The 25,000-nt window shown below is 39.6% G+C and overlaps 2 protein-coding genes across 2 annotated transcripts in view; both read left to right on the top strand.

Annotated features, from left to right (window-relative positions):
* LOC138000229 (uncharacterized) overlaps positions 1-14,204 on the top strand; it is a 23,574-nt gene extending 9,370 nt beyond the window's left edge. Inside the window, exons 5-15 of the mRNA XM_068846489.1 lie at positions 132-290; positions 831-849; positions 1,034-1,082; positions 2,303-3,185; positions 3,648-3,788; positions 5,053-5,246; positions 6,322-6,444; positions 9,447-9,517; positions 10,141-10,181; positions 10,904-11,000; positions 13,337-14,204. Of these exons, the coding sequence (XP_068702590.1) occupies positions 132-290; positions 831-849; positions 1,034-1,082; positions 2,303-3,185; positions 3,648-3,788; positions 5,053-5,246; positions 6,322-6,444; positions 9,447-9,517; positions 10,141-10,181; positions 10,904-11,000; positions 13,337-13,511 (1,952 nt within the window). The 3' untranslated portion in view covers positions 13,512-14,204. The remainder of the gene's footprint in view (positions 1-131; positions 291-830; positions 850-1,033; positions 1,083-2,302; positions 3,186-3,647; positions 3,789-5,052; positions 5,247-6,321; positions 6,445-9,446; positions 9,518-10,140; positions 10,182-10,903; positions 11,001-13,336) is intronic.
* Positions 14,205-17,065: 2,861 nt separating this feature from the next.
* Positions 17,066-20,166, top strand: LOC137999073 (nuclear receptor subfamily 2 group C member 2-like). Its single transcript, XM_068844904.1, has 4 exons — positions 17,066-17,307; positions 17,701-17,997; positions 18,664-19,350; positions 19,630-20,166. Exons 1-4 carry the CDS (start codon positions 17,301-17,303, stop codon positions 19,878-19,880), a joined length of 1,242 nt encoding a protein of 413 aa, XP_068701005.1. The 5' UTR covers positions 17,066-17,300; the 3' UTR covers positions 19,881-20,166.
* The last annotated feature ends 4,834 nt before the right edge of the window (positions 20,167-25,000 follow it).

Raw genomic sequence — 25,000 nt, 5'->3', positions numbered from 1 at the left:
AGCCGAAAAAAACAGACTTTCGTAACTTAAAGAGTTTACCCTTTTGTTCACCTCGATCAAGAAGAGACAGTGTGGTGGCTTCAACATTCTCAGCTTTTGTACTCATATTGTCTGTATTTTGTTCTTGATAGTGTTGTCCCCAGCTGTTGAAAGGAACAATCAGATCCAAAGCAGAAATATAAGTGTCAAGTTATGGGCTCCGTTTATCAGTTTGGTCGCATTTTGTTCCATTTTAGGAGCTATTTACTTCATTAGGAGAAAGCTCGTTGACAAGAAAGAAAGAAATGGAAGTAAGCAGAAGTTGCCCATTGTTTTTAGCATTCATGGCTGGTATGGTTTACAACTGTGTCGTAAAACAGCAGAATCAACTAGCGGCGGGGAATACGTGCGTACAAATTTCTGCTGGCAAAGATTGTCGCTGTTAGTTGGAGTGAAATTTTGAAGGCAATCGCTATGCTAAGTGTAGTGACACGAAGCTAAAGAAATAACAAAATTCAGACTTTGGACGATTTGACTTAGTGACTGCAAACACTACGTGTACTATTTCACCAGTTCTCTACATTTCAGTATGATACTCAACAGAGAAGGCGAACCGTACTTATAAATGAAGGGGGGTAAGACAAAACTTTAAAACAAGGCCGTCCACTGAAGACTTTAATACCCTCCTCGTGACTTGGAATATTATCATCTGACACTGAATCTTCTCGTGATGTTTAATCTTAAGATCAGTTTTATCACGCGTAAAACTGAATAATTTGTGCGTTTTTCTTCCTGATAACTACTTTGAAAATTGGTGTCACTCGAGGTGTCTTTATCTTCATTTCTGACAGGTCATCGATGCGATGGAGTGTAAGTCTTTTTAATTTGGTTTCTACTACTGTTGTAAAAAGATGAAAGAAACATTGTTCTACGTCTCAATTTTTTTTCCTTTCAAGAGGTTGCTTGTAAGCCTCCACTTGTGCATTTAAAAGAAAATGAATAGATACTAAAACATCAAAAATTTGAGATAGGATTTTCTAAATTTCTTTTGCAGATTGAACAGACAATTTTTTGCGTCTCAGATTGATTCCACGTCTCAATTGGTAAGATCTCTTCAATTTACATTATTTTCTCTCGAAATTATGATCGTCATAATTATCTTCAAGTTCGACGTCATCACCATCGTGGTTGTCGACCCCTCCTATTTTCTATGAGCTTATATGTAGCTAATAGCTCCTAGCATTACACAAAGGCATTCACGAAGGTCAGAAGTACAATACTTAGTACTTCGTCCCCGGCCCTATACACTTTGAATAGAGTGACAGTGATTTGTTCAATATCACCCTCGAACCATTACAGAAGATAGAAGACCCAAACCAGCCCCTTAAAGATGCTAACCGTTTACCGCAGTTTATCTCCGGCAAGGGTAGCACAATTTCCTCGCTTATTTCAAGACCCGTGAGGCTTGTCCCGCGAACCCGAAACTAACAAAATCCATATTTCCCGTCACCACTTCTTGTTGAGCAAGTTTCCAATAAGGCCTACTCAGAGATAGATAGCGGATTTGCCTTAAACAAGACTATCAACCAATTCGCTTTTACTTCCGACTGAAGTAAAACCAACATACCACTAGTATAGCCCAAGGATATGGAACAGTTGAGTATAGTGATGTTTGCACGTCCGGAATGGGACGGAGAGTGTAAGGCTTTTAAGCTAAATATTGGGAAATTTGAGGCAAAGGTTGATCTCATTGCGCAACTATTAGATAGTTTTTGTTTGCTTGACCAAACGATGAACTCGTCTGTTGAAAATGCATGTAGAAATTTGATAATTACAAACTTAATGTTGGTTCGATTCGGTGTATTAGACATTTTTCTCAAATACAGTTAGAATAAACGCTGCATGACCAGATCATTAGTTCTGATAAAGACGTTACTTAAAACTCCAGACATGTACAAATTTTGACTATGATCAAAGAATCTATGTGTAAGTTTTGATAGCTCCAGTTGGTCAGGGATGAACCTGAATTAAGAGCAGGGGCAGGACGCAAGTTTAAAAGATTTACGATTAGGAGATTTTTAATCGTTCTTTCGGGTTAATTGGTTTTGTGACTACTGCACTGACCGAGGCTCCTCCGTGCAGCAATGCATTCTGGTCGCTGCACAGTGCATTCTGGTCAACAGCCTGGTGCATTATGGTAAAAAGCCAGCAAGGATTTTGCCTAAATTTGTCTGGAATTCTAAAATCGTAATGCGGTTCGCTCGCTTCGCTTGGTGCGCAGCAATCAACCTGTCAACAAGAGTATAACAGAGATTTCTCGCAGGGCCAAGAATCAGAATCGATATCAAATTCGACAGCAGACGAACAACTAAGAACACCTGAGCTAAACAGCCGCGAGTATTACAATCAATTCATCACTGACGGACCCGGTCATCGGGGCCAGGAATTACTGTCGCCAGACTTGAACTCCACTGCCACGGACCTCTCAATCGACGGACAAGAACAGGGAATGAGGACCTTTCATCCTAACAGTGGTAGCGAGGTGAACAATACACACACAAACACAGCTTACGTTGGAGAAGATCCAAACAATCAAAGGCTGGAAAAACTTGCAGCTGGTGCAAATCAGTCAACAGATTTTTCTGGAGGTTACCTCAAGCCAGTAGATAACAATAACTTCCAAGTTAAGGGAAGAAACAGTCCAAGGGCATCTGATCGGCACGCCCAAACATCATCAACGTCTCGTCCTAAGCCAAAGCCAAGATTGAAAATCTTGGGTAAAAGAGAAGTAGAAAAATCTCAATCAAAGAACTCCGGTTTGGTAGAGTCAGTCTCTACTGACCAGTTTCGAGCAAACAACAGCTTCCCATCCAGGATAGAAAATGATCAGCTTAGCACATGCGTCGAAGCCTTGGATCAAATACAATGCGTTACCTCTCAGTTGAAGACTTTCCCTGGTGATCGAAAGCATGGGTATCCGTCATACCAAAATGTAACAAATCAATGCTTTCCTCTCCAACCTCATGGTTCGCACGAATCTCCTTACTCAAGGGTGTTTTGTAACGCAAACTGGGAGCTCTCACCCAAACACTTGTCCCTTAAAAAAAGAATTGGTGGAGGATCTTTTGGACAAGTGTGGAAGGGGATGGCATATGGTGTGGTGGGTGCTGAAGGCTGGTCCGTTGTCGCTGTTAAAATGTTAAAAGGTAAGGAAAATGTACTTTAAGCCATGCAAAATGTTTACTTCAGTATCCCATACCACGAAAATCAAAGCCAACCAAAGCGCTAGAAATTCTTCGCTGCTCCACGATACACCTCTCACCTCGTTCCGAGGTCTCCGAGTTATAGGAAGCTTAAACAACGCTTAAGCACTGAAGTTCCAGTTTCCTTGAAAGGACAAAGGGGCACACGTTTGTCCTGTTCAAAGGGTTGGGATACATATTCAAGAAGAAAATTACAATAGCGGCATTTTCAATTTTTTTGTAATGAGGACTTCGTTGCTTAATCAAGTTTCTCCAAAAGGCTCAAGAACTAACATTTTCATTGCTTTGAGAAAGAGATATTAGAAGGGATGAAGTTGGCTTGCTAAACAATAGAATTTAAGTCTAGAAAATTTATTTTGGAATATTTACGTACGGCAGCTTATAATTATACTGACTCGTTTGCAGACAATTCATCTAAGTCAGATCTTAGAGACCTGATGTCCGAGCTGGATTTGCTGAAGAGACTTAAGCCTCATCCTAACGTGATACAATTGCTGGGTTGTGTAACCAAGGATGTTGTTAGACATAAAGGACAGAAAGACTTCAGTAAGTTTGCGTGTGTGAAAAGAGATTTTAGATTTCGTAAGAGGCAGTTCGGCCCAGTGGTTAGGGCGCTTGCCTTGAGATCCGGGGATCCCGGGTTCAAGACACGTTCTGACCACTCGTTGAATTTGATCCTGATAGTTCCTGGTTCAACTTCTCAGCTGCACTTGTAAACAGCCAACTAGCTTGCCTCCGGCCACTTGGGATTCTTAACAGTCGTTGTTGAATGTTCTGTTCTGTCGTGATTGTGTTTCGTTGGCCCTGAAAAGCCCCTATGGGGAGTGGTCAATTAAGTATGTATTGTATTGTATGTATTTTCTGAAAACTGCTTTAAAGACTCAAACATTTTTCTTTATATAATACCCTGTAGTACATAAAATAATTTGCAAAATTAGTTCGGAAATACTTGCTTATCTTACTTTTTGTTGGTATAAAAGACATAAGGCATTTCAGTATGTAAAAAACGCAACTGATTACCTTGTAGTTTCAGGTTCCGGCGTCGCAATTTTTGATTGTTTGTCGCAAACATTCCCAACAATTCAGTGTTATCTAAAATGAAGGGATTTGGTTTTTTTATGGTGACTGGCGGAAACGCGGAAAAAATCCGACTGCTACTATGCAGGTGTCGAACCTCTAATCACTAGTTTGTGAGGTCTGTCACTGAGAAAAAGGAGATTCATCGGAGTTATGTAAGCATTTTGCTATCTAAACTGTTAGGGTTAGCGTGATTCTTGTGTCATCCTCCTCCATTAGCTTTTACTGCAAAAATGTAATTGCATTTTAAGTCAGAATAAAATTGATCTGGAACTTGAACTCTTACTGCGATTTTCATATTGGTGCGGAATCTCATCTTCAAACACCCAGACCAAACTGCGTTTTGGCTTCCATCAATCAAATTTCCGACGCCAAGCTGAGAGTTGACCCGAACCCCCGGATGCCGAAATCAATTGATATGTGGCATAACCTGGCTACCAATCAGGACGGTACATTCCTACATTCGAACTCAGGCGCCATGGAAAGCAATGGAATCTGTACGAATCTTTTTACTGAAGAACCTCGAAAAAGATATCGTTATGGTATTCGAGCTGTGAACTAAACAAAAAACTGTAATTCACTTTCCGGTGGCGGAGTCGATCTTCCGGTTATGTTCGGAAATTTGATTTATAGAAGCCAAAACGCAGTTTGGCGCTTATAGCGCTTGAAGGTGACTGAGACTTTCAGCAGAGTTATGAAAATCGCACTAATTGCCTTTGTTGCCGTTTCAAAGGGCCACCTCTGGTCATACTTGAGTTTGTTCCGTACGGCGATCTTCTTGGCTATTTGAGGAAAAGCAGAGGAGAAAACGATGATTATTATAACCTGAGAAGAGAAAACTCCACTACGCCCAAGATAACACGACGTCTTCTTTATCAGTTCGCGTGCGATGTAGCTTGTGGTATGGAATTTATCTCAAGCCATCAGGTCTGAAAAAAAGCTCTCCATTATCTCATATGTGGTTTCTTTTGTAAGACTTTGATACTTAACTGACGTCGAAGCGCCAAGTAAGCTACTGGGTTGGCGCAACGGCGGTAACCAACTCGATTCCAGGACTATAGACGCCATATGTGGATTGAATCTCTACCCCGAGAGATTTTTCTCTGCGTAGTCGTCTCATCCAAAACCAAGATTTCACTTAAAATGTTCTTCAAGTTCGTTCGTACTCTCCTCAAGTAGTAGAGCAATTGTTCCTGGCTAAATAACCTTTACTGTTAAGACTTCATCATCATCATCTTCTTCATAATCGTTATCCACATCCTCATTATTATTGAGTATTAACAACAAAATGTACTAAATAGTACTGCTGGTTCAGTAAAGATTGTTATTACAATACTGCAAATTATCCAGGCTTTGGTTTGTGTGTATCTGCCAAAACCGAAGACTGGATGCATAACACCAACCAAATGGCTTTGATAATTTTCGCTAATTGTTTTATTACGCATATTGTGTATAGTGGGGGCTCAATACCCTTTTCTGATAATTTGCAGTGGTTATAGACTTCTTTCATAATGGCGGTCAAACAGAATATTAATTTGTTTTAACTCATTTTTTTGCTAATATGCCTTTCTAGCCTGGCTACGACGAGCATATTTCAAAAGGATATTTGTCTCAAAATAAGAGGAGTAGGTCTAATTACGTACCATTAAATACAAAAGAATGTAAAAAAGGTTGCCATGAAAGTGGTCTATAATAGTTTTCATTTGAGTATCGTAAAATCAAATCAAATTACTTTGGCCACTAACTGAGTCACAGCAGTCATTCAAAAAGTATTCAGCACCGAAATGCAGCCAGCCCTAAAGGTGGGAAAAGCCTTGTATACGAACAGTGTCCTAAGGTTCATTTGAGCAAATCTTCATTTGTGATCCATTTTACTTTTGAGAATGATGCACGAGATTTTTAAACCCCTCAATAACCAAAGCATGCTTGCAATCAAAGCAATCGCAAAAATAGTACAAAAACTCAAATGACGAAAACCGCTCTCTGCAAAATTGATTCACAGCTGATTCACCGAGATTTGGCTGCTCGGAATATCTTAGTCGGTGACGGAATGCGATGCAAGATCACTGATTTTGGGATGGCAAGAGACCTGGGTACAGCTGAAATCTACATCAGGAGGTCCAATGTGAGTATTTGCACGCCCTCCCTGAAATTAATGATAATGTCACCATATTATGGAATGTTGAATCAAATTGGCGCCTTGGGTTTTCCACTTGCGAAATACCCCATCGGCACGAGTTTAATTCCGGTACTGGGGCATGTCTACATGATATTGATACGACTTTCAAGTCTATCCCGGTTTTGCCTTCCCGCTTTATATTCGTAATACATGACATCGGTGCAAATCTCGTACCGCACCAGTATAGGTCATACCCGGAGCTTATCACTTGGAACGAACAGCAGGTACCCTCATGTTTTCTTGAGGAATCGTTTCCACAGACCTGGTTCATTTTAGCCGGGTTCATGTCGTATAAATTTCTGCTTCATAAATTTATGCATATGTGACGTTAATAGAGACTTGGCAGGATAACCTGCAGTGCAGGCGTCCCACTTGTGAGCGAGAGTTACTCATTTCGAGTAAGATCACGTTAAAGTGCCCCTGTGATAAAAAAAAAATCACTTCCTTTTTTTCTTCAGATTTTGAAAGTGTGTTTGCTTAATACTTGACTGGCAAAATTTCAAGCTTTGATTTTTATCCAAAGGCCGTTTACTTCGAGTTTAAGTTTTGGACTTCACGGTTCGCCATTGCTCTTGTTCAAAACTGACCGATTGGACCTCAGAGTGTTGGATCCAGGGAAAAGTGACGTCAAAGGCTCACCAGCTTAAAATTTCAGCGTGTGGATTCAGCTTATTATTTTTGCAAAAAGCGAGTTCACAAGTATGAAAGCTCAAAACTCCCGTGCTGCGTGTTAATTATGCAGCGTACACACGAATTGCATTTTTAAACTAGTGGGCCTTTGACGCCATTTTCTCCTCGATCCAGCTCTCTCAAGAACTTATTAAGGTTAGTAATGGCGGACCATTAAATAGGAAAATTCCAGTTAGCAGGTGGCTTTTTTAAATCAAGGCTTAAAACTTTGGTCGCTTAGTGTTTAGTTAACATAGTTTCGAAATCCAAAGAAAAACAAGAATTGATTGTTTGGTCACAGTCTCCATATTATTGAATTTAACTTGGGCGTTTTCCTCCCACCCGTTCGGTTGCAATTTTTTGTTTCACTCCTTACGAAGGTACTGCGCTTTTTGTAGGAATGTTTAATTCGAAAATTGACTCTAACAAACACTTTCCACAGTTTAGATACTTAACTAAAGGTCGATTAACATCGCACGCGAATGTCAAGCCACTGCACTTGCAATTTTTTCAACTTACGTCGCCCGCGACGCAATTCCCTTAGCTCGCGCTTGGCGCGAATTGCGTCTCGCGCGAGGGTCGTAAATTACTTTTGAGCGGTACTGTTTAACTAAAGTAAATAGACGCACGGCAAAATGGAATCTATTTGTTAGATGATTAATTGTTATTACTAAAACATAAAAACTTGGACACCGAACTGCCCTGAAACGTCAACATCAAATTGTTACTCATTTGTAAATATGTATTCGAGGTACGGGTTATATACGAAGGAATAGGGAACGCGTTTTTTTTTTTTTTTGAGACGCGGGCGGCAACCGGAAGAGAACATTTCGCGTGCCAGAACAGTGATGCTCGCACTTAACTGGACAATTTGACAAATTGTCTTTTATACACACCTAAAAAATTCAGGTGGCTCCACCGGCATTCGATCCCATGATCTCTGTAATACCGGTGCTCTGTCAACTTCCTATTTAGTTTAGTGAAAAAGTACAGTTATTTATTCAATTTGGGTCCATGTGTATCGCAGAGGTCATGGTTTCCAATCCCGTTGGAGCCACTTGAATTTTTCAGGTGACTATAAGCGACTATATAAACAGACAACTGGTTAAATTGTCCTCGTGAGTCCACAACATTTTGACCACTGTGATGACGAATATCGTTGTCGATAAGAGTACAGACAACGCTGAACCACTTTCGATTTGTTAAATTCCGTTGGAAAATTAAACTAACCAACTCTACAGTGGATTACTTAATCCCATGTCCCAACTTATCAAGAAAGCCGAACGCGCTTCTTAATCAATATCACGATACTAGTAATGATAATGATAATAATAATAATAATAATAATAATAATAATAATAATAATAATAATAATAATAATAATACTAATAATAATAGAGCGGTTTTCAAATGAGTGTCGTAAAACCAAAACTAAATTAATTACTTTGGCCAATCAAAAAGGACGGAGACAATCCAGTAAACCAATCAAAACTCGAAGCAATTACACGTAGCCGACACAAAGCGCGGGAAAATGTGCACGCGCGAGCCACGATTGGTTTTGGTTTGACTTCTGATTGGTTGAAAAATTGGCGTGAGAACTTTGAACCAATCACTGAGTGAAGTAATGCAAACCAAAGTAATTATCTAATTACCTTCGACACTCAATTGAAATCCACTCTAATAATAATAATAATAATAATAATAATAGCTTGACATTACATTTTTCCATGTCTTTAATTGTAAAACACTGTACTTCATGTAAGAGCTTTTTGATCACATCTGCGCCGCAAGGCATGTATTTAGAAAATCGTTATTGAAGGCCGTAAGTTAGATAACTCATATTGAGTTAATTACGTTACCTTAGTCAAATAAAGAATGTTGTATTGTATTGTTTTGTAAAGTGATTGTCTTATTATTATTATTATTATTAATTTGTCAATTTAACGCGTCAATTTAAATCTAGTAGGGGAGAATGTCTTCTGCTACTCTGCTAAAAGGGGACACCTATCCAAAATCATAACTTTCTAAAATTAAAGTAAATGGAATGCACGGAATACAATAAATTACAATTAGGAAAATACGAGTGGATTACAATTTAAATTGCTAAAATCACATCCCTCTAACATATTGCTTAGGTCAAGTCTGCATAGCCTTGTGTTGAAATGCTCGGAGACGGGCAGACAAATGCAATCTGACTTTACTTGATAGCTTGCTCCACAGTCTATAGTCTAAATATCTAATCGAGATGAAACACAGATTACTTGCGTTTCAATTCTCAGGGCCTGATGCCGGTAAAATGGATGGCGGTTGAATCATTAGTGAGTCAAGTTTTTACCATCGAGAGCGACGTGTAAGTAAATCGATCATATTGAAAAAAAAAAGATCATACAAAACATTTCCTTGTTTTACTAAGTTTAAACGAAGAGGAGAGACGATCTGGGCCAGGTTGTTCAAAAGCCGATTAAATTAACGCTAATCACAGATTAAAAATTAACCAAGGAGTTTATTTCTCTACTCGCAAATACCATTCAACCCTGATATTTCGCAAAACTTTACATTAGTCAATCTTGAAAAACAAAATTAAGCAAAAGAAACTTTCACCAAAAAATTGACAAACATGAAACAGAAGTTTCTAAATGGCTTCTAAATAGACGCTATTAATTTCAGAAATGGTGGGAGCTTGGTAAGAGACATTAGCGGAAACCGTCGCTAGTTCAACAACACCCTTCTCCCGATTATATATGATTCCAGATAGTGTGAAACCTCAGTTGTTGCTGACAGAAAAGTGCAGCTACGATGACCATTATGACACAAATACAGTAATAAAAACAAACTGCTTAAATACCGTTTATTTTACGTTTAGTACAAAAGCTTTTCCGAAAACATGATAGCCTTTTCCAGATCATGCATAAAGAAAACTGTATTCCAATTTCAAGAAAAGCATTTAAACAACGAATCTTTTTATATTTCCAGCTGGAGTTACGGGATTGTTTTGTATGAAATTTTTACCCAAGGTGAGTAAAACGTCAGTCGCTATTCACTAATGTATTCCCTTGGTGCACTCTTGAAGCACTGTTTATCTTGGCTGATCCCGAGGTTGGAGCAATCTCGTACCCAGAGTCTTCGGGCCTTTTTCATAGCGCGGGCGATCGCCTGGAGGGGACTCCGGGTACGAAATTGAGGTTAGAGCGTCGGATTTACATGCGGTTGTGCTGAGTTCAAATCCCGCTAACACTTGACTGGATTCAGGGACCTGTGAGCTACGATCTTTGTCAAAGAGTGAGTGGTTGAGACAATTTTTTACGATGTCAGAATGGCCGATTTTATACTAGAAACGCATAACCCGTCCATACGAATTATAATTATTAACAAATGCAGAAAAAAAAAGTTTACCCAACCTGCAAGTTCTTCCCAAACAAATTATGCGCCTCTAATATAAATACGGCCAATGAGGTTATGCTTCAACAATTCCTACCCGTGTCATTCAATGAGTTATCTGTTGCACCAATATTGTCCTGGGGACCAAGAGGACTTGGTGAGTAGGTGGGGAAAGTGGCTCATTTGGACTGTAAAGAAGTGCAAAGGTCCTATCACTCGTGATAAGGATTGTAACTCTCTGGCTAAGTGTACAGTCCACTGTAATCAATACATTCACATTGTTTTAGGACATCAATTCGATACATTCAGTATGCCTCAGAGGCTAGTTTTTCTAACGGCTGAGTTCAACTTGTCTTAGGGGGAAGACCTTACGACGGAATGACTGGCGAAGAGGTTTTCGGTTTCGTTGCTAGTGGCAAAAGGTTGCCCCGAAGTCCAACAATAAATACTGAAATGTAAGTGTTAGAATAGTCTTTCCGTATAATACTCATGATCAGTTTTCGCTCGTGATCTTAATTCAATCGTTATTGGAGAGACGACGAAGCAACCGGCAGTCAATTCAAGCCGTGTGTGCCTTGTTTTATCCATCGATGCAAAGGTTGCGAAACCATTTTAACGATCGACCAATCAATCAATATCGATCACAAGAGAGACTGAACAAAATTCATGTAAATGCGACTGGGTGGTCTCATAGGAAAGAGTTTCCCGTGTGATAACGAATTCCTTTATTTCTACCTCGCCGTGTAAAATTATCAAGCTTCATATATACACCAAGGGGCGTAGGCGGGGTTTTTCATTAGGTGGGGGGAAATGGAGGTCCTGAATGAGCGCTGAAAAGCGCCGGGAAGAAAAGGGACATGTCCCCCGCCCCTCCCCGGTGAATACAGAAATTTGCACCTGTTTTTAAGTTGCACTCTGGGATATTCACTATGGCGACAAGTACACAAGGAGAAAGTGGATATGAGTGGATACTTCTTTAATTCGTTGGGAAGATTAAATCTTTTTTCGGAAATGGCTCTTAAGTAACCAGATTAAGGTTGCAAGGATATTTGGAATTAGAAATCTACGTGATTTTTGTTGTACACTGCAATGAGGCGGAGGGGGGGGTCCCGTGTCGCTTGTCCGAATTTTAAAATCACTCATGTCGGGGTTTAATCGGCTCATTCTCGTCACTTGACGTCACTGACGGAATTTTGCTGGGAGACCATGTCTTTTGTCGGAATTTAATTTTATGTGCTCTCGCTACTTTTTGGGCCATGTCGCTTGTCGGAACTTACCCTGTCAGGGCCTCTGCAATGGAATCCAACCCGTAGGGCGCTGAATCGAAGTGATCACCTGTGCTACTTGTACTGTCAAAAGTTTATTTTGGTGAGCTTACTTGCCTTTGAAGGCCGTTTGAAGCCCATTAAAATTGGTGAACTAATTTTTGTTCAGTACTTAGTATGGGTAATCAAATGGTCACCCATGAAATTAGGGAATAATTTCACGCGCGTTTTGTTCAAATCCCGCTAACACTTGACTGGATTCAAGGACCTGTTTTACGCAAGTGAAATTATTCCCTAATTTCACGGGTATACCATTTGATTAGCTATTAATAACATGGGTGACAAGTTAATCCTTAATTTTCAAACCTGGACGCCATTTTAGCACTTTATGAAAAGTTGCCATGGCAACAATGTAATTTCACAAGTGAAATTATATATTAACGCTGAAATTTCGCGCCAAAATTAAGGAGTTATTTTTTCACCCATGTTATTACGTCCGTTATTTGACGCCCCTCGATTTTTTTTTTCCAATTTTTGTCGACCTTGGGTGGCAGCCTATTGTACAGAACAAAAACAACAAATGCTTGCCTAATGCTTCGTGATAATTTTTTGAACAATTAACAATTATTGGATTCGGTTTTCGCATGATTGCGAAAATTATCAAGGCCAAAGTTTGTGTTATCTGCCGAAGCCGAAGGCTGAGGCCGATAACACAAACTGAGGTCTTGCTAATTATCGCTATGATGCGAAAACCGAATCCAATAATTGTTTTATTATACATATTCCTGAGCTGAGCTCCGCCATGACAAAACTGATCAAACTGCTGGTTTGTGTATTAGGTGACGTCACTTCCGTCTGTAGGTATGACGTCAATTCTACATATATAAAATCTATTGTCTGTAGGTATGACGTAAGAGAAACAGAGCAAGCAAGAATTAGCTGCGTGCTTATAGCCAATCAAAATCGAGCTGGTGACACCAATGTATAATACTAATTATTATTATTGCACTGAAATTATTGATCCCAGACCCTGTGTGGTTGTCATCGAAGAATTTACTACATTTGGTTTTTCCTAATTTCGATGGTAAATAGCCCTGTTTCATTGTTGAGTGGTGGAGTTAACAAAGATTGCTCCATTCAAATAATTTCTTCTGCACCCTCCACTTTCTCGCTCCCGGCGATCGGTCACTGTTTCTAGATTTTTCAATTTGCCGTAGAGACAACTGTTCCATCACGATTTTCTTTGGTCTTTGCTACAAGATACATATGCACTGCAACCGAATAAATCTTCCAAGGCATTTCGATGAAACAAAAAATCAGAAAAATAATTTAACTTGAAAGATTAAAAGTTAGCGTGTGACTGTGCGTGACGAATGATTGCCTGATGCGCAGAACACATGCGTAATAACAATAGGTGGCAACGTCCTTAAATTGTATTTGTATTGTTTTTCAAAAGGAGGGGATGGCACCGTAGGACCCCCTAGCTACGCCCCTGACACCGGCTGACTGATTTGTTTAATTTCTAGATATGACCTGATGCAGGAGTGTTGGCAGGAGGATCCCAGCAAACGACCAACCTTTCGCGACATTTTGTCGTGGATGGAAAATCTTCCTCAAGTTTCTGCCAAAGAGCAGTTTACGCCTGTTAACACGCACCTAGAATATTTTACAAAGGAGAAAAGGAGCCTGGTTCACACTTAGGAGTTAGTCAATCTGTTTAAGGAGCGTTGTAGCTACAGTACACTCTTTTTTATAAGAACGTTCAGGCTGAGATTAACCAAATTTTTAGAACATACTAAGAACAGACTGAGGTTGAGCGTCAGTTAAGAACGTCTTTTTATTTTGTTCATTTGAACAGATAACTTGCAGCTAGAGACCATACCAGAACCAGTAAACATAGCCAGACACCGTTGACTTAAGACAAAGAAAGCACAATAGAAGATGAGCTTGTGACACCAAAATACTTTCGCTACACGATCGTGATACGTTTTTTGGACTTGTTTCGCTCATTTGGCAAAATGAATAACTTAAAGAACAAGTGGCATAATTTGGAAAAACGAGCATAATTCGGGCAAAAAAAATGGGCACTGCTAGTCGCATAATATGCTACTTTTACTAGCACAACTATAAAAGCCTAATTGCGAGGACTAATGAATTCCCGTGTTGTTTATACATGCGTAGGTAACACAATGAAGAGTTCGAGATTGAGTTTCAGGCAAAGGTTGATTTCATTGTTTAAATATCTTCAGTTCACCTCTCCAAAAAACGAACTGTTGAAAATGCATTTGGAATTAATCATGTTGTCCTGGATGATGTCAAATGAATGTTTTTTAAGTACTTGAGAATACAATGTACATTTAAGGTTAAACCTTGAAAATGCAAGATAAATGTTTTGAAGGTGTAGTTATAATTTTTTTCACAGATGGCAGTTCGATTGGGCTCCATTTTCCTTAAATCGTGGCTTCGTGTAGTTTCCTGACCGCGCACAACCTGGTTACTAAAAAGTGGCTGATGGCGCGAAATTTAAAGTTCGCGCGACCGACGCGCGGCTCTGCCACGCGAAAAGTAAACAAGCGTGGCTTCCCAAGTGAAGAAGATACTCCTTCAAACTTTGTCCCTTTCTGCAAAGAGCTTGAAGTTGAGCTCTCGCTCCAAATTCATGCGATTTCTTCGCTCAACATAAGATCTCAAGCAGAGGTATGCGCGCACGTGCACGTGGTTGGAAATTTCACCCTTGCTCAAATGGCAATCTTGGCGAATTCCTATTCTGTCACGTATGTTGTGCGATCGAAAAAATACGAAACTTTCACTTTAAATAACTCCAGTTTTTAAGGGTGAGCCTTGAAATCAACATGTTGTCTTTTTTTTTTTTTAACGGGACGGTGAAGTCTTTCCATTCAGCATTACCAAATAATGTTAGAAATTCAACCAAAATCTGTAGAGAAGTTTTACAGAGAAATCAGTTTTATTGAAACACGTCTCTAATTATTATTTTCAATTTCATAGACAAATATTTGAAGTTAATTGAAGTTAACATGCAAAAAACGAAAAAGAAATTACCATCCGGATGCAGAGATATAAACTCAAATTGGGTAACCGCAAATAAAAAAATACCTCTTGTTTCGCTCACCTTTCTTCTAATAAACATACTTCTCCTATTCTCGGAAACTACTAAAGTTTAATTCCGCTTGTACCGGCCTGCAGCTCTCCTCGCGCGCGGACTCCAACGAGTGCGTAAATGCTGATCTTGTCAACCCCTCATTTTTCCTGATTTTGCAACTTCACTTGTTTATATCTCTGTTCTCTGCTTTTTCATTTTTTGCATGTTAACTTAAATTAATTTTAAATTTTTGTCTTTGAAATCAAAAAAAAATATTTGGGTGAAAACAGGAGCCCTGGTGAAAAACAAAAATTAGAGACATACTTCAAAAAACTGATTTTTCTGAAAAACTGGCCTACCGATTTCGTTGAATTTTAACCATTTACAGATTATCTTTAACATTATCTGGTAACGCTGTATGGGAAGATTTCACCGTCCCGGTTTTTCAAAAAAGACAATTATATGTTGGTTAAGGCTCCAAGAAATTCTTTATACCGTTGCCATGGCAACAGTATTTTGGAGGAAAATGTGATGTGAGAAATCTATGATGGGTACTTAATATCCTGGCCAACTTTTGTCTTGATATGATTACCCTAACTATGTCTAAGAACAGAATATGTATATTTGTGAGAAAAAAAGTAGAACCTTAAACCACACTCGCACTGCTCAATGGCTGTGTCCTATTATAATTTCACTCAAATGCGTTTTCTAAAGTTTAGGTCACCGTTTTCAAATGGCTCCGTTTCAGTTCTGTCCTCGCCAAAAAGCGTAGCGTTTTCAATGCCCGTCCAAAACGCTTTTGAAACCTCTTTCGAAAGTCTCCGTTTTATCAGCGTTTTTGGGCGTGTTGAAGTGGATGACAGGCGAAAACGACTAAAGCACATCAAACAGAGTACGTTTCCTGACGACGGGGGCTTGTTATCGCTGAGTCTACATCCACTCCACGGTTGACCGGGCTGGCAAGGTTTCCGGGATCTCGGTTTTTTCAACAGGGATCTCGGTAAGCGGGCTAGAAATTTTGCCATATGAACACTTCATCCCGGGAGGAAAATATTAGCGAGCTTACGCAACAGGACGGCTGGAAGACTCAGGACGGCAGAATGACGAAAAAATGTCGCGTAAGATTGAGAATGCACAGTCTCGCGCGACATTTTTTCGCCATTCTGCCTTCCTGAGTCTTCCAGCCATCCTGTTGCGTAAGCTCGCTAATATAGTGCATAGAATGGACATTGCCGAGTCATCACTTCTCTTTTCTTCGATAGTGAAGCTAGGAATAGTTTCTTTTGATAGTTGACTAAAACCAAAAGAAATTTGAGGTTGCGTAATCAAAGAAAATCGAGAAATTCTCGCCAGGCTTGTTCGTTAGTTAATTTTCACACCTGAATGGTCGCGTCACAACTTTTTCTAATTTTTCATCTCGGAAAGCGGGCTGAAAGTCGCCATATGAACAGAAACCAATTTCATCTCGGTAACCGAGTCAGCCCGGGTAACCGCGATCATGTGAAGAGCCCCTAAAGGATCGTCCAGTTTTAAGAACTTTCAAGACAATACTGGTACCTTTTTATGTACCCTCCGAATTGTAATTTGCTCCGTCCTCATGTCAGTTATGTAATAAACAATGACAGGAACCCATGACAGTGTTCTCTATCGTGACTTTGTTGTGAAAGCCGATCACTGGTTATGTAATACTTACTCTGCAAAGGAGCTTATGAGTATTCATGAACTCCTCTGGCTCCAGTTGTTCAGAAGGTGGATAGCGCTATCCACCGGATCAATCACTATCCATTGGATAGCGCAATTGGTTTCGCTATGACTTATCCAGTGGATACTTGGCTTGTCCGATTCTTACCATGTGGCTTGATTTTTTCATGAAAAGAAGTGGTCAAAGTCCGTGATTTTATTTTAAGGACGATTAAAGGGCTTGCTGCGAAAAAAATAGCATGTGAAAATAAACACGTGTTTTCTCTCACGAGCGAAATAAACCACGTGTGAAATCACGTTTTCCTGGTTTCGTAAGTGGCGTTGATTCGCGAGTTGTATTGGCGTGATTTTTAGAAGCTGTCTTGTGATTGGTGAAAGTGGCGTCAGTGATTGTTAAGGGCCAATCAGTGTGCTTGATAGTATGATAGTATGACGTACAAATCCTTTGTCTGTGGATGACCTTGGTAGGAGTGAAAGGTGAAAAAGCGTTTACTCCATTCGACACGAATTTGGGACAGTTGCACCAACTCGTGACCTATCACGGTTCCTAACATTATCCTTCTTGTACGCTCAAATTTCCATCGTTTCCCTCAAAAGGTGCCGGGGTGAAAATTACAAAGTGAGAAGATTGATTATAATTTAAATTTATGCTGAAATTTGAATTTTTACGCGAAAGTTTCGCATGAACTATGACCGGTAAGTTTTTATCCTTCATATACTTAAGCTCATTGTCCTTGCTTTGTCCTTTGTCCCGGCTTGAATTTTTTATCTACCGTAAGTAAGCCATTATCCGAAATTTGTTATTTTATTGCTCGTTCAACAAACTTATTCTCGGCCGGCATATGAAATATTTGCGACAAATTTCTACCAGTGGTAATCGCTGACAATTAATTAAGAAAAGCTTACATATTCCGCGCCATTGTTGGCGGTGTAGTGTTCGCCAAACCCGTCAGCTGTTTTCGTTATAGAGAGTTTGAATACAATTACAAAAAAATGTGAGTGTTTTTGTTCATTTAAATCGTAGGCGATTTAGTCGCTTTGATAGAGTTCTTCTCAGAAATCATAACTTTTCTCGCTTGTTGGTTTTAGAGGTTAAAGCCAGGGTTACAGGTGTCAGGCTCGCCAATGAAAGAGGAGAGCTTCCTGCAATCGGAGTGCTGAAGACATTGTGGGGCGATTGCCTGGTTTGTGGTGATCGTGCCACAGGAAAACATTATGGAATTGTGGCATGTGAAGGATGTAAAGGATTTTTCAAGAGAAGCGTCAGAAAGAATTTAAAGTATAGTTGTCAGGCAAATGGCGCTTGTCCTATTGACAAAGTCCACAGGAACAGATGCCAGCGATGTCGTCTCAACAAATGCTTAACAATGGGGATGAAAAAGGAGGGTAAGCTTGAGAAATACGTCACTCTTAACAAAGGCTATAATGTTGGTTTTGTTTATTTAAGCCAAGGATTAAAACCGAAGATTTAGACATTTCCTCGTTCTCAGTTTCAATACACGCAGCTCATGGACACGCAAGGGTTTTACGTGCGTGACGTGGCAAAATATTCAAATTTCGTGGATGACTAAAAAATTACTAACTGAAACGGTATTGTAAAATTCCATTGGATCACAATGATAATTATAAAAAAAGGATGCTGTAACCCACATGTACCCCTAAGTTGTGAGGACTATTATAGAGAAATATTAACAGGCCACTTTCAATATAATAAAATTCAGCTTCAAAGAGAGGTTTAGAGGACAAAGACAAAGGAAAGTGGATGATATGTTGATAATTTTCACATTCATTCCAACATTTTCCTATTGTTTATGCCCTCTCTGCCTTGCTATCAAGCTGAATATTGATATTTCAAAAATGGCCTATAAACAAGAGATTGCACAAGTTATTGTGTATACATAAATTTTTGTTCAATTTTCAATGTCAGTAATACCAGCAAACTGGTTGGCTAACTAAGCCAACTCAGTCTCAATTGTCACCTCGAATATCATGTAAAAATTTTAGTAAAATTTAAATAAAATGAATAGACAAAGGTAAATTTCTGTGTTTCAGCTGTGCAGTGTGAAAGAAAGCCCATTGAAACATTCCTTGACATGGAAAATGGTTCCAACATGCAAAGTCATAAAGCATCTTCTCAGCATGGTCCTATTTATCCAGTGTTTCAAAATGTGCCAGATAGTCAGCCTCTTACACCAAGTACAAGTAGCAGCTCATCTCTTCCATCTACACCTACTAGCTCTTCTCCAGAACCACTTGGTCCTTCATCGCAGACTGTAGAAGACTGTGACAACATCATAACCTCAGAGCACCTGCAGTTTAAACTTAGACCCCCAACCCTCGGTGTGTCTTCGTTATCAATGGAATATGTCTATGAAATTGCAACTCGTCTTCTCTTTCTCACAGTTGATTGGGCGCGGAGCATTCAAGCGTTTCGCCGTCTGGATAACTCAGATCAGCTTATTTTGCTTCAAAGTTCCTGGTCAGATCTTTTTATGTTAGGGGTAGCTCAGTGTTCCAGTTCTTTTCCTTTGTCTCCGTTGCTGTCTCTAGTGGCAGTTCATGTGGAACATTCTCATAGAGAGAATAGTGATCAAAACCAAAAATCCTCTGCCGTAAATACAGAAGTGAATATGATTGACAAGATAGTGACCGTAAAGGAACTGTTGTTCAGTCTTGAAAAACTTGAGCTGGACTCTGTTGAGTATGCACTCCTGAAAGCAATTGTGCTTTTTAATCCAGGTATGTTGAACTAGCACATCAATAACAAGGGAAAAAGCTTACTGTACTGGTGGTGCAAACCTGAATGGCATAACACAAATTTAATAATTTAGATTTTATGATCCTGATTTCCAAACACCTCCCCCCTTCTTTTCAAATCTTACTAAAATTCTCTGGGAAAATTAATTTTGTGGATCTTTAGAGCTTCCAGTTGCACGAACTTGTTGGTGTTGTGTTATAGCACAGTGGTATTATACATATGTTGTTGTTTAAGTCTCTGTAATCTCTCCTTTTTTGCAGATTGTTTGACTCTAAAGAATCCCAAGCAAGTTGAACGACACCAAGAAAAGGCACATTGCACTCTCAAGAATTATGTAGAAAACAAGCATCCAAACTTTCCTGAACGATTTGCTAAGATTCTTTTGAAGCTACCTGCCACACGAATGTTGACTCAGCAGGCAGCTGAAGAACTCTTCTTTTCCCCTTTGATTGGCACTGTTAGAATTGAAAGTATCATGACCAATATAATTTCCAACTCTTTGAGATTTTAATTATTATTATTATTATTTATCTATTGTTTTGTTATCAGTTATGCCATGTAAACAGTCTGAACAACCAAAGACGGTCAACCAAATATATTTAATAAGGGAATATGTATATTAGAAATACTGGTAGCTGCACTCTATTTTCTTGGATTATTTAATGTAAGTGAAGCTAGAAATGAATTTGCAGATGATTTTCAATAAATTTCTTATGATCATTATTGCAAAGACATTCCCCCTCTTCAATAGCATTCTCTTTGAGAATGCTTTTTGTGGAAATGCCCAAAAAAACAAATTTTGCACCTAACTCCCTATTAAACTACTGTACTTGCTATTTATGTACTAGCCTTGGATTGTAGAAAGTGCATTGTTGTTCACTTCAAGGACTTTTATCAATCTTGATGGTGCACTTTCACTGTAAACAAAGCAACAATTCAAGCTTCCATTGGCCATTTTACTGCTGTAATACGTTTGGGTTTACTTAAGGAATGATTTTAAAAGAGCTCGCTTCCTTGAGTGCCTCTTTTTCAACCGCAGGTGGCAGCTTTGCGCTTTGGTCTTTGTTTTCGAGTACTTCTTTTTACACTACTGTGCTGTTGGCTAGCTGAGATGCATTACATATAATTATATATATAAATGAAGTTATGGAGGTTGTCCTGGGAGTGCTCTATGCAAAACTATGCAGAGCAAAATACATAATTGTAAGTTTAAAGATGGAGAGTTGTTACTCGAGTTTCACGCACTAAGCTTAGTGCGTGAAACTCAAGTACCTACTCTCCATCTTTAAACTTATAATTATTAAACAATTATTCACCGAAGGCGAAGTGATCATCGGTGAATATTTACCGAGGGGAAGTCGAGTTGAATATTCACCAATAATCACTGAGCCTGAGGCGAATAATTGTTTTAGTATAAATACACAGGTGATTATTTCAAAAAAGAGAAAAAAAAACCTTTCAACGGGAAATCATCTTCAACTTACAGTGGCAAAACGACTACTGGCAGCCATTTTGTCAGTCGAGGTAATTATCGGCTGATAATCCGAGATGGCGAGTCAATGAGAGCGCGCAATTTTGTATAATCACATGTGTATTTATACTAAGTATATATATGCACTGCACTGATGAGGCCCAGAAGGCCGAATTAGTACTGTCTGCAGTGACGTATAATATATATACCATTAAATCCTGTGGGCTCTATTATTGTGTACAATAAATGTTATCAAAACTCTAATAATTTATAATTCGTATTTGAAATGGTGAGTTGTAGGAGATATTAATGCATTTAACGTCCTTTTTGTTGGAAACGGTAAACAAGGTATTAACAAAATCTTATGCCTTGTACTAGTTTGACAATAGAGAGGTTTGGCATCGAGTTTACAGCAGACGGCAAACATCGGAAAGAAGTTTACGTTTGCCAAAAATATAAGCAACAGTGATTCCTTGAAACAGTCATTAGTTGAAGTTTTACCCCTTACGAGACACTCTGATACCTAATCAGAATTCTAAATCCCTAAAGACCCCTAAAGCTTTTGTTACGTCATGTGCGTCTTCTACACGAGGTAAAAGCCGACGCTCTAGAAATAGTCACGCCAAATCCTTTAGAATTCCCTACGAAAAGAAAATCTATCTTCAATATAGCTTTTTACCCAGAACTATAAAGCAGTGGAACAATTTGCCAGTCGCGCTAGCCACAGCCCCAAGTCTTTATGGTTTTAAGATTGGGGTCTGTGAGCTCAAGCATTAGGGAGCTTCACCCGCGGCACGCGCGTTTTTGAGACGCGGACAGTGACCGGAAGTGAGCCGTTTTCTCTTTTAACTTGTTTTTACACAACCACATTTACATTGCTAAGTATCTTTTCACCATTAGAGATGATTAGTATAAAAATCGGGGAGACACCACTGTCCTGGCACGCGAAATGTTCTCTTCCGGTTGCCGTCCGCGTCTCAAAAACGTGCGTGCGTAAGCTCTCTTTTAAAAATTAAGAACCTTTACGAACCTCACCGAATACGAGCATATAAGCCGTTTTGGCCTAGTAGAGAGGGAATGCTTGTAATATGGTAAATTTAAATGTGACATCCACAGAATGCCAGACGACTTTACTCGTTTGACTTGATTTGCGTTAATTGTTAATTTCAGTTTATTGTGTCCCTAATTTGTGCTCCAGCGCAAGAACGACTAGACATTAAATGAAAGTCTTTTCCTTTCCTTTCGTGAATTTGGGGCGATATACTGTAGGTGTGAATGGGATAGCTTTTTGTCCACATAATAAATACATTTTAAGCAATTTGGTTAGAACTTTGAAATACACGAGAAATTAATCCTTAATTACCCAATAATTAAAAGAGGGGAATGGATTGAAGCTCGGCAAACATCAAGGGAGCAAACAAAGATAACAAGATTTAAGTTGGAAAGTCCACGACGGCCGTGCACAATCCTTAGTTTTGCGCTCATACACTATGCATGATTACGTAACTAACACGTTTCTATTGGTTAGTTCAGTATGGAGTAAACAACTATTGTGTTTTGTGCACGGTCAAGGTCAAAAAAGAGAACAAACACACACAACAAAGAAATTTGTCGGGTTTCATAACCATTCCACTTTGTTAACTATGATTGCCCTCAGTGACATTGGCCGGACTTATACTAGAGACGCATAATCCGTCCAGACGAATTATGCGTCTGTCATGTTATCCGTCTAGTGTAAAGACGGGACGAACTATATGAGACGCATAATTCGTCTTGGACGAACTTGGGTAAACATTTTTTCTGCGCCTGTTAAATTCGTCAAGTATAAAGACGGGCACTAGACGCATAATGCGTCTGGACGAACTTTGCAGTTTAGTGCGTCTTCGAAGACGCACTAAAATAGATTCTTCGTCCAGACGCATAATGCGTCTTGTGGCCGTCTTTATACTAGACGAATTGAACAGACGCAGAAAAAATGTTTGCCCAAGTTCGCCCCAGACGAATAATGCGTCTCCAGTATAAAAACGGCCATTCACGTTGCCGTCGTTGGTGCCTTAGCAACGAAGACGGGAACGGCAACGAGAGTGTCATCTCAAAACATAAATTCCCATTATTGTAATCACTTCGAGTTTTTAACATGACAATGGTGTAGCAGTCCCTAAAGAATGACACCGATATGAGCTAAGCTTATAATTTATGGGAGAAAATGACATTTATCCTCAAGTGCTGATGTCCTCCATAAAACCTCAAATTTGGTTATTTCACGTTGTTGCTTTGCTGACAACTGCAAAGAAATTGACAACAATAAATAAAAAACGCACGTGCAGGGCGTGCAAAGCTATTGTTTTTGCCTACTAAATATGCAAATTTCTGACGGTCTCGTTGCCGTCGCCGCTGTCGTTGCTAAAGCTCCCTAGTTTTATTTGAACAACGCATGAGGCTTGTGGCTTTCATTAGGGAGTTAAAGCAAAGACTACAGCAACGAAAACTTTAGTCCAAAATATAACTTAGCGCTATCGCAAGTATTTCGCGATTATACCGTACGTCTTGTTCACCTTGTACAATACAGGCTAACTAAAGTATCCTATGACTGGATGAGTACGAAGTGGGGGAACGGTTTTAAAGTTAAAACAGAAAATGACTGTTTCATTGTTATATGCTCACGTTGTCGTCAAAACCTGAAATTTGGTGATTTCGCGTTTTGTGGAGTACGGCAAAAAAAAATGCACGGAAATTCGTGTTGCATGTGCAGCACGATTCGTGTTCCTTTTTTAACCAATGGTATTCTTACTTTGTGGCGTTGTCGTTGCCGTAGCTGTAGTCTTTGCTTAATTAAATTCCCTAATCTCTAAAAGTAACTTTTAAGCATATGTTGCTCCACACTTAATGACACCAGCCAAGTTCAAGGTCCTCGTTGTTGGGTAAGAATGGGAAAATAAGATGCAACGCACACCGTCTTTCTCTCTGCTCTCTGTGAACTTTGCGTTCCAACTTATTAATCTGGCCCGGGTTGCTCGAAGCATGGTTACGGCTAACCGGCGTTAAATACCATGGAAACCTATAGGTTCTGATACCTCTTAAGGCGGCGAAAGACGAGATACAAAAACCCTCAACTTGTCGCGCAACATTGTTTCGTTTCAAGTTTTGGTCGATGTTTCGCGTTTTTCACCTTGCGTGGTCAACTTGACCCGCAACAAAAAACAAGAAATGCAGGGCGCTGTTTGGTTGATTTGCTAGTACACGAGCACATTTGTTGCGCGACAAGTTGTGCGCTCGATGAAAAACGAGCAACAAAGCCAAACTTTGTTGCTCAGAGTAGACCCGCGCTCTACTTTTCGCAACAACTTTCTTCAACCCGCAACAAATGTTTTTGTTGTGCGACAAGTTGATCATGCAAGGTGAAAAACGGGATACATTGACCCAAACTTGGAAACAATGTTACGCGCCAAGTTTAGGGTTTTTGTATCTCGTATTTCGCCGCCTTTAACCAACGGTTATCGCTAACCAGGCGTCGAGCAACCGGTCCCAGGCTTCCAGCAACCACCCCCTTTTGTTTATTTAGCAACACAACGGGAACAGAACGGAAACCTGACGACGGCGGCGCAATAAAAATGTCCATATAAGGTCAGATTAGAGTAGAATCCAGACCATTCTGCGCGCTCTCCCGTCGTCAACTGAGGTTCCCGTTCTGTTGCTAAATCAGGGGATTTGAGTTCTACAAACATAGCGTGATTTCTGGACAATACGTGTTAAAGATAGTGTCAAAATATTAATCAGGAATCGGGTGCTATTTCGAGAAAAGTGTAGTTAATCGAACCGTAAAATGAAAGCTAGAACGAGGCAATGTTGTTGACGCCACGTTTAAAGAACGAGGTATCTAATGCACAGTAATTTGAAATTCAGTTTTACTATGGCGTATATTATTCACACAATTTCGTAAAAAGTGTAGTTAACGGAACCGTAAATTGAAAGGAAACTGTGGTGCTGCGTCGGTGGGAGAGTGAAACAGGAAAATGTTGTTTTGTCAAACGTGTTGATAAAGGTCGAATTACCACCATGAACGATTTGGAAAGCTGACGTTTCGAGCTTTAGCCCTTCGTCGGAGCGAATAGAGGAATTGTGGGTGTTGTTGCTTTTTATGCGGGTGTGGAAGAGCTTTG

This window comes from Montipora foliosa, chromosome 4 (genome assembly GCF_036669935.1).
Source record: "Montipora foliosa isolate CH-2021 chromosome 4, ASM3666993v2, whole genome shotgun sequence".
NCBI classification, from domain to species: Eukaryota; Metazoa; Cnidaria; class Anthozoa; order Scleractinia; family Acroporidae; genus Montipora; species Montipora foliosa.
The sequence above is the reverse complement of the archived record's forward strand: the minus strand, read 5'-3'. Positions and strand labels throughout refer to the sequence as shown.